The sequence below is a fragment of the Balaenoptera ricei genome, chromosome 14 (assembly GCF_028023285.1).
Source record: "Balaenoptera ricei isolate mBalRic1 chromosome 14, mBalRic1.hap2, whole genome shotgun sequence".
NCBI classification, from domain to species: Eukaryota; Metazoa; Chordata; class Mammalia; order Artiodactyla; family Balaenopteridae; genus Balaenoptera; species Balaenoptera ricei.
In genome coordinates, this window is record NC_082652.1 from 7342547 (window position 1) to 7357004 (window position 14458).

Below are 14458 nucleotides of genomic sequence, written 5' to 3' on the forward strand. Positions count from 1 at the left end.
CCTATCTCCACTTCATTTAGTTGTTTTTCTGGGGTTTTATCTTGTTCCTTCATCTGGTACGTAGCCCTCTGCCTTTTCATTTTGTCTATCTTTCTGTGAATGTGGTTTTTGTTCCACAGGCTGCAGGATTGTAGTTCTTCTTGCTCCTGCTGTCTGCCCTCTGGTGGATGAGGCTATCTAACAGGCTTGTGCAAGTTTCCTGCTAGTGTTGGAGGGTCTCCTGCAGAGGCGGGTGGTGGCTATGGCTCACCGTGGGGACCAGGACACTGGCAGCAGAAGTTCTGGGAAGTACTCCTTGGCGTGAGCCCTCCCAGAGTCTGCCATTAGCCCCACCAAAAAGCCCAGGTAGCAAAGATGCAATTTATATAGTTCTTTATATCATCAACAAACAATTTGAGAATGAAATTTAAAATACCACGTATGATGGCATCAATAAACAAAATGTTAGGAATAAATTTTTAAAAAGATGTGTAATGGGGCTTCCCTGGTGGCGCAGTGGTTAAGAATCCGCCTGCCAATGCAGGGGACACGGGTTCGAGCCCTGGTCCAGGAAGATCCCACATGCCGCGAAGCAACTAAGCCCGTGTGCCCCAACTATTGAGCCTGTGCTCTAGAGCCCACAAGCCACAACTACGGAGCCCACGTGCCACAACTACTGAGCCTGTGTGCCTAGAGCCCGTGCTCTGCAACGAGAAGCCACTGCAATGAGAAGCCCGTCAACACAACTAGAGAAAGCCCACGTGCAGCAATGAAGACCCAACGCAGCCAAAAATAAATACATTAATTAAATAAATTTTTTTAAAAAATGTGTAAGACACCTACAATGAAAACTACAAAATACAGTTTAAGAGAAAAGAAGGAAGACCTAAGCAACTGGAGATATACTCTGTTCACAGATGTCAATCCTTCCCAAAGTGATCTATGGATTCAATGAAATCACAATACCAGAGGGCATTCTTAAAAAACTGACACGTTGACTCTAAAATTGCTGTGGACCTGGCAAAGGGCCTAGAATAGGCAAAACAATTTTGCAAAAGAACAGAATCAAGGATGTATACTGATTTCAAGATTTCCTATAGAGTTATATAATCAATTTGGTGTGGTATTGGTGTAAGGAGAACAACCATATCAATGGAACTGATTGGAGAGTCCAGAAATAGACCCTTGAATATACAGTCAACAGATTTTCAGTAAAGATGCTGAAAGTAATTCAATGGAGAAAGGACAGTCTTTTCAACAAATGATGACGATAATGGAGCTAAAATCTGTATGGAGAAAAATGAACCTTGATCTTTACTTCACATCATCCGCAAAATTTAAATAAGAGATGAACCATAGACCTAAACAGAACCACAAAACTTCTAGGAGGAGAAAATATTCACAACCTTGAGGTAGACTTCTTGGAACACAAAACGCACCATTAAAAAAAAAAAAAAGGATAAATTGGACTTCATCAAAATTTCAAATTTCTGCTCTTTTATTCTTAAGAGAATGAAAAGGCAAGCCACAAACTAGGAGAAAATATTAATAATATATTTGACAAAAGATAAAGAACTTGTGTCTAGATTATATGAAAAACTCTTACAACTCAATAAATAAAAAAGGAAACAATCAAATTAAAAATGGGCAAAGGACTTAAAGACACTGCACAGAAGAAGACATATGACAGGCCAAAGAGCACATGAAGATGCACATCATTAGGTTATCAGGAAAATGCAAATTATTCAATGGCAATGAGATGCCACTTCAGATCTACTAGAATGGCTAAAATCAAACGGACTGACAAAACCAAGGCTGGGTGAGGATATGGAGCACCTGGACCTCTCACACACGGCTGGTAGGGATGTAAAATCATACAACCACCTTGAAGAACGGTTTGGCAGTTTATAAAAAAGTTAAATCCTATAACTAGCAATTCTACTTCTAGGTATTTACCTTAGAGAAATGAAAACATATGTCTGTTAAAAAAAAGGCTTGTGTAAGAATGTTCATAGCAGGGACTTCCCTGGTGGCGTGAATCTGCCTGCCAATGTGGGGGACACAGGTTCGATCCCTGGTCCGAGAATATCCCACATGCCACGGAGCAACGAAGCCCGTGCGCCACAACTACTGAGCCTGCGCTCTAGAGCCCACGAGCTGCAACTACTGAGCCCACGTGCCACAACTACTGAAGCCCGCACGCCTAGAGCTCGTGCTCCACAACAAGAGACGCCACCGCAAATGAGAAGCCCGCGCACCAAAACAAAAGAGTAGTCCCCGCTTGCCACAACTAGAGAAAGGCTGCACGCAGCAGCGAAGACCCAACACAGCCAAAAAAAAAAAAAAAAAAAAAGTTCATAGCAGCTTTATCTATAATAGTCCAAAATTGGAAACCACCCAAATATCCCATCAACAGGCGAATAAACAAACTGTGGTCTATTCATATACAATGGAATACTAATCACCAATAAAAAGGAGTGAAATACTGATACACACAGCAACATGGATGAATCTCAAAATAATTCTATTGAAAGGAGCTAGATAAGGAGTACATAGTGTATGATTGCACTTATATGAAGTTCTAGAACAGGAAAAATTATTCTCTGACGATAAAAGTCAAATCGGTAGCTGCCTAGAGTGGCAGTAAGGGAAGATTCACTCCAAAGAGGATGAGGGAACTTCCTGGGGTGATGGAGATGTTCTATATCTTGATTGGGATGTTGGTTACATGGGTACATATGTGTAATGTACACATACATTAACATACATTAGAGCTAAATAAACTGATTGAACTAATGATCTATACCAGTTCTTCATTAAAGAACAAGTATATAGGCATTAAAGACATTCTTTTATTTATTTATTTTGGCTGCGTTGGGTCTTCATTGCTGCACGTGGGCTTTCTCTAGTTGTGGCGAGCGGGGGCTACTCTTCATTGCGGTGCACAGGTTTCTCATTGTTGTGGCTTCTCTTGTTGTGGAGCACGGGTGCAAGGTACGCGGACTTCAGTAGTTGTGGCACATAGGCTCAGTAGTTGTGGCACAGGGGCTTAGTTGCTCCGCGGCATGTGGGATCTTCCCAGACCAGGGCTCGAACCCGTGTGCCCTGCATTGGCAGGCAGATTCTTAACCACTGCGCCACCAAGGAAGCCCTAAAGACATTCTTAATAAAATGTCTTTATTGGCTGAGATAGTATAAATTACACCTAAATAAAGTTTATTTAAAAAGAAAGGTATTTCAGTGTTTTGCAGACCTTTTTAATTTTAGATTTTTTGGTCAGGGATACAAAAAAGTTTAACTCAATGGCCTTCAAATACCTTTAACTATGCCCATAGCACATCCAAGTAATGTACCTGGAATCTTAAAGCATCCGTTTCAAGCTCTTATTCTACAGATTAGGAAATTGGGACCCAAGTATTCTGATTTCAAGTTCAATGGTCTTTTCACTATTTATGTTAGGCTATAAAATCTACAAAGCAACTTATATCATTGCTACTGAAAGGTTCCTGTGCAGTTAGAAAAAGCAGTTAGAGGGAATTCCCTGGTGGTGCAGTGGTTAAGAATCCGCCTGCCAATGCAGGGGACACAGGTTCGATCCCTGGTCCAGGAAGATCCCACGTGCCGTGGAGCAACTAAGCCCGTGCGCCACAACTACTGAGCCTGCGCTCTAGGGCCCGCGAGCCACAACTACCAAGGCTGTGTGCTGCAACTACCGAACCCTGTGCGCCTAGAGCCCGTGCTCTGCAACAAGAGAAGCCACCGCAATGAGAAGCCCACGCACCACAACGAAGAGTAGCTCCTGCTCACCACAACTAGAGAAAGCCCACACGCAGCAAAGAAGACCCAAACGCAGCCATAAATAAATAAATAAATAAATAAACAAATAAAGAGTAGTATTAAAAAAAAAAAAGACAGTTAGAATTAACGTGTGAAACACTCCCCAAAGAATGATAAATTTAGGAAATTACTATTTTGCAATTCCTCATGAAATAACAGATCTAAGTCATAAAAATCAAGGAATGCTAAAATCCTTAAGTGAACTTAAGGGAAAGTCTATAATAAAAAAGCTCAGGCTGACAATCTCCTGAACTCCCATCAAGCCTGACATCCAAAAGTGGGACAACCAGACATGAGGATCTTCCCGATACAATGCACTAGGCAGTAGACAGCATCGCCCAGGAAGGCGTCGTCCCAAAACAGACAAAAACCCCAAACTGATCCCAAGTCTAATCAAGTTGCCAGATGGAAACACTAGTTTACAGGAATTTGGGGGATAAAACAACAGACAGGATGGAGTCAGCAAGATCCAGAACGTGGGAAATTCTACTGGACAATGACCCAGTGTTTCTTCCACAAATAAATGGCATTAAAAAACAATGAAAGAAGAAGAAGAAAGAGGAGGAAGAAGAAGGAAGGAAGAGGGAGGAAGGAAGGAAAGAGGGAGGGAGGGAGGGAAGGAGAAGGAACTGTTAGTGATTAAGAGAGACCTTAAGGGACTTATCCAAGCGCAAAGTATGGACCTCGGTTGAGTATTGATTTGAATAAGCAGTAAAAAGACATTTTTGAGATAAATGGGGAAACCTTAACGTGGTCTAGTCATTAGACGATATTAAAGAGTTCCTGTTAATTTGGCTGGGTGTGAAAGAAGTCCTTATCTCTTAGAGCTACAGAACGAAGTACATATGAGTGAAATGATATGATGTCTAAGATTTGCTTTAAAATGTTTCAGGAGAAAACAGGTATGGATGGGGGAAGATGAAACAAAAACAGCAGAAAGCTGATGGTTACTGAAGCTCTGTGGTTGGAAGTATTCTACTTCCGTATTTGAAATTTTCTACAATAAAATATTTTTTAAAAAATCCTCCGGAATGTACGTACATGTGCCCAGGTAACTGGAAAGAGGAAGTCTGGGTGTGGCGACATCTGAGTATGACTTTCTCTTCCTCCTTAAACCCAGCCCGCTACCTCCTCCCCTTTCCCTCTAACAGAAAGGGACGGTTGCGCACAGCAACTGGAGTGTCTGGATACTACAAATGGGGTCGAAAGAAAAGGAACCACGTACATTTCTGGCGCTGCTGCTGAGATTCTCAGAGCTCCTGGGGAGCAGCGTGCTCAGCTCCAGACCTGTAACCATCTGACGGGATTCCGCCAGCAAACGCTGAAGCTTGCTTGTGGGAGAAAGGTCATCCTGGGCAAACAACACAATGCAAGCATTCATGAAATCAAGAAGCACTTCTCATTGTTTACGTTTACGAGTACAATGTCACGGACACAAATGTTAACTGTTCATTAATGTTTGACTTTAGGTATTACATATCAAAGCAGGGCATTAAACACTAGAAGAACCAAATTCCATTTATTTCTTAGAACCTACTTTGCTAAATAATTTGACTTAAACAGAACTTACTACAACTAATTAAGTAACATCCATGTGATGAAAGAATCCTAGGCATTGTTTACCTCTCTTAAATCAACTTGCCAAGGCTGTAATTACCAGGTCAAAATACTTACAAAATGCAACTTTAACACTAAAGGCTTGTTAGCTTTTAAAAATAAGTAGAAATACGCCTTAGTTTGTTTATTCTTATTTAATTTTCAACTCTGTGTAAAAAGTTTTCCACAGTGTACAATCTGTGAGTTTTCCACAGTGGACATACAATTAACTGTACAATTAAGTGTACAGGGGCTTCCCTGGTGGCGCAGTGGTTAAGAATCTGCCTGCCAATGCAGGGGACACGGGTTTGATCCCTGGTCTGGGATGATCCCACATGCCACAGAGCAGCTAAGCCCGTGCACCACAACTACTGAGCCTGCGCTCTAGAGCCCGCGAGCCACAGCTACTGAGCCCACGTGCCACAACTACTGAAGCCCGCACGCCTAGAGCCCGTGCTCCACAGCAAGAGAAGCCACCGCAACGAGAAGCCCGCGCACCACAACGAAGAGTAGCCCCTGCTCGACACAACTAGAGAAAGCCCGCACGCAGCAACAAAGACCCAATGCAGCCAAAAATAACTAAGTTAATTAAGTGTACAATCTGATGAGTTCCTACATACATGTGTACATGAGTACACACCCATGAAGCCATCCCCACAATGAATATGGGTAGCGTTTATCACGCCTTTGGCCCTTTGGAATTCCTGCCTCTGCGAGTGCCTCCTCGCCATTCCCAGACAACTACTGATCTGCTTTCAGTCACCAGAGATTAGTTTGCATCTTCTAGAATTTTATATAGATGCATTACATACTTTTGTCTGTCTGGCTTCTTTCACTCAGCATAATTATCTTGAGATTTACCTATGTTGTATGTGTATAAATAGTTCATTCCTTTTTATTGCTGAGAAGTACTCCATTGTATGGATATACCACAGTTTATCTATTCACCTACTGCAGTATATTTGGGTTGTTTCCAGTTTTTTTAGCTAGTGCACATAAAGCTGCTTTAATATTTATGTGGACATATGTTTCCGTTTCTCTAGGAGTAGAACAGCTGGGTCATAGGGTAGGTGTATATTTAATTTTTTTTTAAAGTAGTTTTTTAATAGAAAGTACCCAAGTGTTTCCCAAAGTGGCTCTACCATTTACATTCCCACCATCAGGGAACAAAAGTCCCAGGTGCTCCCGATTCTAGTCAACACTTGGTGCAGTCAATTTTGAACAAAGAGAACTAACACTCATCAAATACCCATTAGGGGCCAGGCCCTACAATATCCCCTTTAAACCAAGCAACTGTGATGTTATAATTGCATATTTGCAGGCGAAGAAACTGAGGCTCAAAGAAATTAAATAACTGTACTAACGTCACTGAGCTATGACAAAGCAAAACCGGGATTTGAACCCAGATGAGTTTGATTTCAAAGCCGGATATCTTCCCAAAATAACACCAAAAATAACTAAGTTTACTTGAACTTATTTTCTTTATGAACCAACTGCAAAGGGGACCCCATTCATGATGAAGACACTGGCTCATCCACAATAATGACACTGTAGACACAACCTCACTGCCTGTCTGTAGGGGCGTGGACAGACTGCGGTTTATTCAATCACTGGCCCGCACATCAAGCAACAATCAAAATGAAGACGCTAGGTCCACAGTGTCAGCACAGATGAAGGTCACAAAACACTGACAAAGCTGGAAAATCACATCAGAAAGGGATACAGACAGACCACAGAGCACTGAGCTGAGCTCCCTGTGCTATACGGCAGGTGCCCACTAGCTATCTGTTTTACACGTGGTAGTGTATATATGTCAATCCCAATCTCCCAATTCATCCCCCTCTTCCCCCGCGCCGTGGACACACGTCTGTTCTCTACGTCTGCGTCTCTATTCCTGCCCTTAAGTATACACTTTTATGTAAAACATAAAAGCATAAAGCAAGCATGGACGTAACTTCAGGGTAGTGGTTAACTGGTGGGGGTGGAGGGTAGGCACAGGCAGAATGGCACATGAACTTACCCTTTATCTGTAACATTTTATTTCTTTAACAAGTTGAAAAATATAGCAAACATGGCAAAATGTCAACATGTTAAATCCGAATGTAAGTACATAGTTACTTGTATTTTTCCTTTTCTGTGTGTTTAAAATATTTATTAAAAATAGATATATCGAGCTTCCCTGGTGGCACAGTGGTTAAGAATCCGCCTGCCAATGCAGGGGACATGGGTTTGAGCCCTGGTCTGGGAAGATCCCACATGCCGCAGAGCGGCTAGGTCCGTGAGCCACAACTACTGAGCTTGTGCATCTGGAGCTTGTGCTCTGCAACGGGAGAGGCCGCGACAGTGAGAGGCCCGCGCACCGCGATGAAGAGTGGTCCCCGCTCGCCGCAACTGGAGAAAGCCCTCGCACAGAAACGAAGACCCAACACAGCCAAAAATAAATAAAATAAATAAATATAAATAAAATAAATAAATTAATTTAAAAAAAAAGAGATATATTAATCACCTGGAGGGCCTGAGGGACATCCTACCTGAAGTTATCTATAGGATATTTAAAGAAAAAAGAAGGTACATAATTATGACTTCAGTTAAATAATATAAAGTCCTATAATTAAAAAATAACCTGAAGAATAGCCAAAATTAAGCACACTAACAGTAGTGCTCTAGGAGAATTAAAAGTATGCTGGGGCGAAGTCTTGCTTGAATTAAGCTGGGTATTTCTAAGCAAAATACAAACCTTTTCACTGGGCAGTGCTGCATTTTTGTTGACTAACAAAATCTCAGATGAATTCTTTTTATCAGAAGAGGACTCCGTCTCTATGAACTTCTCACCCTCTCTTAAGGCAGATTTTGAAGAACCCAAACAGTGGGACTGCTGGATGGCAATCAGCTCACTGTGAATAATAAAACAAAAACAAAAACAGGCATCTTGAAACAACAGCAAACACATGTCACCAATACTGTTATACTTGAAAGTATCTCAACAGGACAAAAAAAAAAGAAAATGTTTTCTTTTCTGATGACGAAGCTCAAGTTTGAATAGAACATTAGAGACCTGAGCAGAATATTTGTGTAGAATATTATAAATGAATGCATACCTTTAGCAGTAAGAATTAAAACCAAATTCTTCGTTAAAGGGTAACTACAGAAGAGAGAATTGCCCTCCTCCCCACACCCACAAAAAAAAGCAAAGAAAAGAAGGTGTGAGGGACGGGATCATCCAAAAGAGAGGAAAAAAATGAATACAGCATAAGGTTAAACATTTGAAGATTTTAGGTTTTCGGTTTGTGAGACTGATTTTTGTTAATGGTCTTTTACAAGTCCTTCTGTGAAAGCAGAATGGCACTGTTGTAGGTCCTTGATTCTTCCATAGGGTCTCAGTAGTTAGAGAACAGACACGTGTAGCTAAGTTTCTGGTGTGCTGTTAACACTGGGCTCAAAGCAGAGCTGAGAGCAAGAGGCCCTGGAAACCTCTTCCTCCCACAGGCCCCGTAAGGCAGGCAGAGCTGCGGTAGCTTCTCCCTCCACACATAAACCCCTGTACGTCAAACGGAACGGCGGTATAAATGTGAACATTTTAGTCAGATGATGAAGTAGGTACACAAGCTCTTATAATCTAAGGAAAAACAGGAAAACATCATTATCTTTTCCACTTAATCACGCGTTTGTCATGCGATGCCTTGGCAAATGCCTCTGCCGGCAGAACAAGAAGTCACTTGAATCATTTCAAGCCATGGAGGTCAAAAGGGCCTCGAAAGAAAACTCTGAAATTGTCTTTGAATTTCTTTCATACATTAAATTTAATATGTGTCCACTCTGCTCTTAAAACTACTTAACACAAGCTTTTCCCTTAATATATGCGTGTTTTTGTTCAATAGTGAAAAATAGGAAGTTGTGCCCTCCTGGTACTTGCAATTATCTAAGATGATCTTTAAAAACCAAATATGAATAGATAATATTTAGTGTAACAACCAGTTTTTGTTGACAGAATAACTGTATGATTTTTAAGCGACTCAGGCTTCTAAAAGGGCCAAACGATAATCCAAACAATGAAAATACCAGAAGGAAAGTTTAATCATAGAGTCCTATGAAAGTCAATGTGGGGGCTTCCCTGGTGGCGCAGGGGTTGAGAGTCTGCCTGCCAATGCAGGGGACACGGGTTCGAGCCCTGGTCTGGGAAGATCCCACATGCTGCGGAGCAACTAGGCCCGTGCGCCACAACTACTGAGCCTGCGCGTCTGGAGCCTGTGCTCCACAACAAGAGAGGCCGCGATAGTGAGAGGCCCGCGCACCGCGATGAAGAGTGGCCCCCGCTTGCCGCAACTAGAGAAAGCCCTCGCACAGAAACGAAGACCCAACACAGCCATAAATAAATAAATAAATAAATAATATATTAAAAAAAAAAAGTCAATGTGATGATTAAAATAAGGCTCTCAATACAGAAACTTCATCCTTTCTGTAATTTAAGATCAAAGAGCTAGGTTTCCTTTAACAATAGCAGACATTAGTATAGCACCCCTCAACTAACTACAAGATTCAGCAATTCAAACAGTAAGATGAGCCTGAAAAATGCAGCCTATGCCAATAACTAATCCATTTTTTTTCTCTTAAAAAAACCAGTTGGATAAGGTGGTCAAAAGGCACAAACTTAAAAAAAAAAAAAAAAAAAAAAGGCACAAACTTCCAGTTATGAGATACATAAGAACTAGGGATTTCATGTACAGTAGGATTAATGTAATTAACACTGCTGTAGGTTATCTATAAAAGTTGTTGAGAAAGTAAATCCTAAGAGTTCTCATCACAAGGAAAAAATATATTTTTTTCTTTTTCTTTTATTTTGTGTCTCTAAGAGATGACGGATGTTCACTAAACTTACTGTGGTCATCATTTCCTGACGCACTGGAATCATTATGCCGAACACCTTAAACTTATACAGTGCTGTATGTCAGTTATATCTCAATAAAACTGGAAAAAAAACCCAATAACTGTTACCAGCTTATTAAATACAAATATTCTTTCTCCTGCATGATTTTTAAAAGTAAGAAAGTTTGGGAAATGTAAAGTGAACACAAAGGCCAAAGCAGTTGGATGTGTAAATAAGCCAATGGGGGCAAAAGGAATGTCTTATCTGGGGTCTAGGGAATGTAATCTGGACATGAAAGAAACGGCTTATCGATTCAAAAGGATCCTGGCTGAGGAATGCCCCAGAGCAGCACTCTACTCTGTAAAGTGACCTCCCCGTTTGTTTTAAAATAAAACATGTTTGCTCAGCTCATGACAGCTGGCTTTGTTTTTAAGCAAAACTTTTGCCTCAGAAGCTGTCCTAGGCACAAACTTCTCACTGGAATCCAATACAGTCTCTGTACAATCAAAAAACTCAACAGCCTACCCTGTGATGAAAAGAGGAAACGGTTTGTCAAACGCAATTTCTGTTTGTAAACACTGCTTTCCGTTTCACGGTTGGCGTGAAGTGGCTACTGCAGCCCTTTTACATTTCCCAAAACAGTAAGTAGGCTTCCTGGGTGTTTACAAACATGAAACGAGACTGACCTTGTAGAGGAGTTGTATTTGGTTCCACTGGCACTTTCCGAACAAGTGCACACCGATTTGTGGCGCACGATTCTCTGCACTTTGGAAGGCTTGAAGATGCTCATCCATTCCACGTCAGACATGTGGCCTGGAGCTTCGATTGTGAAGTTACTCGGGTGGCAGCACTTGGATTCCCACATGTCGCTTTCATCCAGACGGGCGTCGCTTTCATCCAGACAGGCTTCGCTTTTATGGCAACATGAGACTCCAGACCTTTCCAGGTGATCTTGACATTCGACATCCAGCTTTTCTGGTTGTTTTGAACCAGAACAGTTGGCCAGGCCCAGGTAAAGGCTGACGTCATGCCACTTTTCACCGGATACAGATGCTGATGTTTCCGAGAGTTGTTTCTCTTCATTCTGAACCCCAACTCCATCACCTTTTGGTGATTTTGCGTGGATCTTGCAAAATGTACTTTTGTTTTCGGGTTCAGTCTGGATTTTTCCTCCCAGAGACCAAGACTTTTGTTTCTCCACTAAGTCTTTTGCAAATAGAGATGAGACAGCAATTACACTTTTTCCCCCAAATGAAGTATTAACCTGTAGTTTCTTCTCTTTGCATACATCATAAGAGCTCTTGTCTGACTTATTTTGCTGAACCAACGTGGTCTCAAATTTTTGGTCCTTAACCAGTGACTTCTGATCTTCCTCCCTCCTAAAATCGACTTTTAGGTGGTTATTTTCAAGGTCTGATAAACACATTTCTCTGCTATGGTGGCATTACAAAAAACGGAAGTTATAAGATACATTTGATACTGTCGTTCTAAATATTTCACTCAAACCTCATCAGCTGAGCTAAACCCTAGTAAGACCCATTTGTCTGAGGTGAAAATATGAGGTAGAATTTGTATATTCTTCTGAGCCCAATTTTAGCCCAACCTCCTCCAGGAAGTCTTGCTGACCACCATACCCACTCCCCTCTTCCCATCCTTAACGTCCACTGTACTCACTATCCATACTGCAAATCATTATCTTACTGTACATATTAATATATATCTAATTAATCAGATAGCGATTTTCCTATTATAACTATAACATTCACTGTTTCATACATATAAAAGTTTTGTGAAAAGATTCTTAAGGTTTTTTTTTCACATGTAGAAGCATTTTTAATCCTCCTGGAACCTAAGACAGCCTTTAACATACACTAAGTGTTCTGTAAATACTTGTTGATTGATCTGTTATTTCTCTTCCTAATTCACAGTTAAATAGACGTAAAGTCAGGATTGAAAGGCAATGGAGAGTCAAGGTACAACGATAAATTGGAAAGTGCCAAATGTGTTCACCATACTGCATTCATGACCATCCCATTTATCTGCTGGATACTTAATGTATCTATATATTGAAAACTGGTCTAAAGTAAAAATGACACCACATGTGCATAAAATAAAAATCATTGTGATAAACCTTTTAATAAATTGTCAAAGTTTTTCATGTCACACCTATTCAGGTGTTCTAATCTGTATGATTCTGATCCCTCCTTCTAGAATGGGATAAGCCACTTTACGTTCTTAAAGAATAACCTCAATCATCTAGCCCAGGTACCTCCCAGGGGAAATGCAGTGCAAAAAGGAAAAAGAGCCAATAGGTTAGGGGTTTTTGCCTGCAAGAGGTCACTGGGTTGGTCTGGTGTTTATTAGTAGCAGCCACAGCTGGGATACAGAGCAATGGTGCAACAACCCCCAGCAAAAGACCTCGAAGAAGAGTACAGCAAATGCAGCAAAGTGCGGGTGAGTCCCCAGTCCTACTGTCTGTAGCAGCAGCTGCTCCTTACATTCCTCCCTGCAACTCTGACCACCCCCATCCTGAACTCCACCCTCCGGGGAAAGGAGCTGCGTCATCCAACCCAGCTTCTGCGCCTGTGTGCGGTGATGGGGAACTCCCTGAATTCCTGTTCCTTTCCATGACTCCCTGTACCATTTCTGCTTGTCAAAGTGGACTCAGTTTAACTGTGGGGCAGTTGTATGCTTGTTAAATTAAACCAGACCTCATATATTTATATTTTAATTTTACAGAAACCAATTTAATTCACACACTGCCTTTTATAGGTAAGAGTAGACATCTCCTCCTATTAACAAGGAAAATGGGAAAATCAAGCTGAGAGCAGAGATCACCCTCAGCTGAACTCCTACTGCAGTTATTTATACCATTCTTTGGCATTATTTTAAGCAAGTACCATGCCCAATATATCTTCATTTTCCCTATTCCTAGCCCGTGCCTAAAATACTGAGTGCTGAATGAATGAATAAATGATTCATCTCTGTAATTTCTACTTTAGCTCAAAGCCTTCTACACAAGCACACAAATAATGTGTTTAATGAATTTAATCAAATGGTTAAATTAAGATCATGCCTAAAATTCTCACTACAACCCAGGATTAGCTCACATATATTTATTCCCTACTACCTACCAAACAGTACTTAAGTACTGGCCCACAGCAGGTACTTAACAAATATTGACTGAATGATGGAATAAAACACAAGATCATATTAATAGCATCATACTAAGATTACCTGGATTCCAGGGCCTTTGATTCCTCCATCTTTGAGTCATATATCTGTATTAATTCCTGAGAATTTTCCACATTGAAATTAAGAAACTGCAGGTCACGCTGTTGTTTTATGTAAATCTGCCGTAGATATTGATACATCAAAATAAAGTGTAACAACAAAGCTAAACTGAGCCAACAACTGGCACTTTCAAATGCCAAAACAGATCAGATAGTGACTAAAGAAGTATGCTGAATATGTTTGCTTTTATTTTTCCTATGTTAGCACTGAGATTTGTTAATGTAACTAGTCTCCTAACCTTTCATTACCATAAGCAAGACCCTATCTGCTAGGTTAATATGATATACCTTTAATGTAGTCAGGATTCCAAAAGCATCATAAACGAAATCACTGGGCATACACTTTTCCTAATCTGATGTTTGTTTATAAGCGTTTCCCACCTAATAGAGAAGGTTAAGTGGGAACCTACCTGTCTCAGATTATGCAGCTCTGCGCTCATGCGTTCTTGCTTTGACTTTGCAATATCCAGTAACTCGTCTTTCCTTTTTTCTCTCTCTACTATTTAAGAACAAATATTATTAAAACGTTTTTCACCAGCCCATATCATCACAAACCTATTCATTTCCAACAAGTTTATGCGCGGCTAACTTTTTTCCCCTCCTTCCTGAATTTTAAAATTGCAAAATGGATGGCTGGAAAGAGCTTTAATCAGTGATTCTGACTAGATCTTTCACCAAATTTGAAAACTTTCACAATATAATTAATGTTAAGTCAAAAAAGTATTCAAAACTGTACCAACTCTCTGCTCAAATTACGTGTGTGTCTGTATGTAGATATGCATAGAAAAAGGCTGAGAGCAAGTATACTGAAGTATCAAATTAAGTTATTTTTTAGATGGAAGGATTAATGACAATTATTTTCCTCTTTTTTTTTTGAGGGGGTGGTTTC

General features: G+C 40.7%; 1 protein-coding gene across 6 annotated transcripts in view; it reads right to left on the reverse strand.

Moving 5' to 3' along the window:
* CCDC62 (coiled-coil domain containing 62) overlaps window positions 1-14458 on the reverse strand; it is a 42793-nt gene that overhangs the window by 11065 nt on the left and 17270 nt on the right. For 5 of the 6 annotated variants that reach the window (XM_059893739.1, XM_059893737.1, XM_059893740.1 and 2 more), the window contains 5 exons: window positions 13980-14068; window positions 13514-13629; window positions 10963-11709; window positions 8150-8306; window positions 5042-5167 (listed from right to left, as the gene is read on the reverse strand). In XM_059893739.1, coding sequence (XP_059749722.1) covers window positions 5042-5167; window positions 8150-8306; window positions 10963-11709; window positions 13514-13629; window positions 13980-14068 — 1235 coding nt within the window. The remainder of the gene's footprint in view (window positions 1-5041; window positions 5168-8149; window positions 8307-10962; window positions 11710-13513; window positions 13630-13979; window positions 14069-14458) is intronic. The other variant, XM_059893738.1, reaches the window with a different exon arrangement.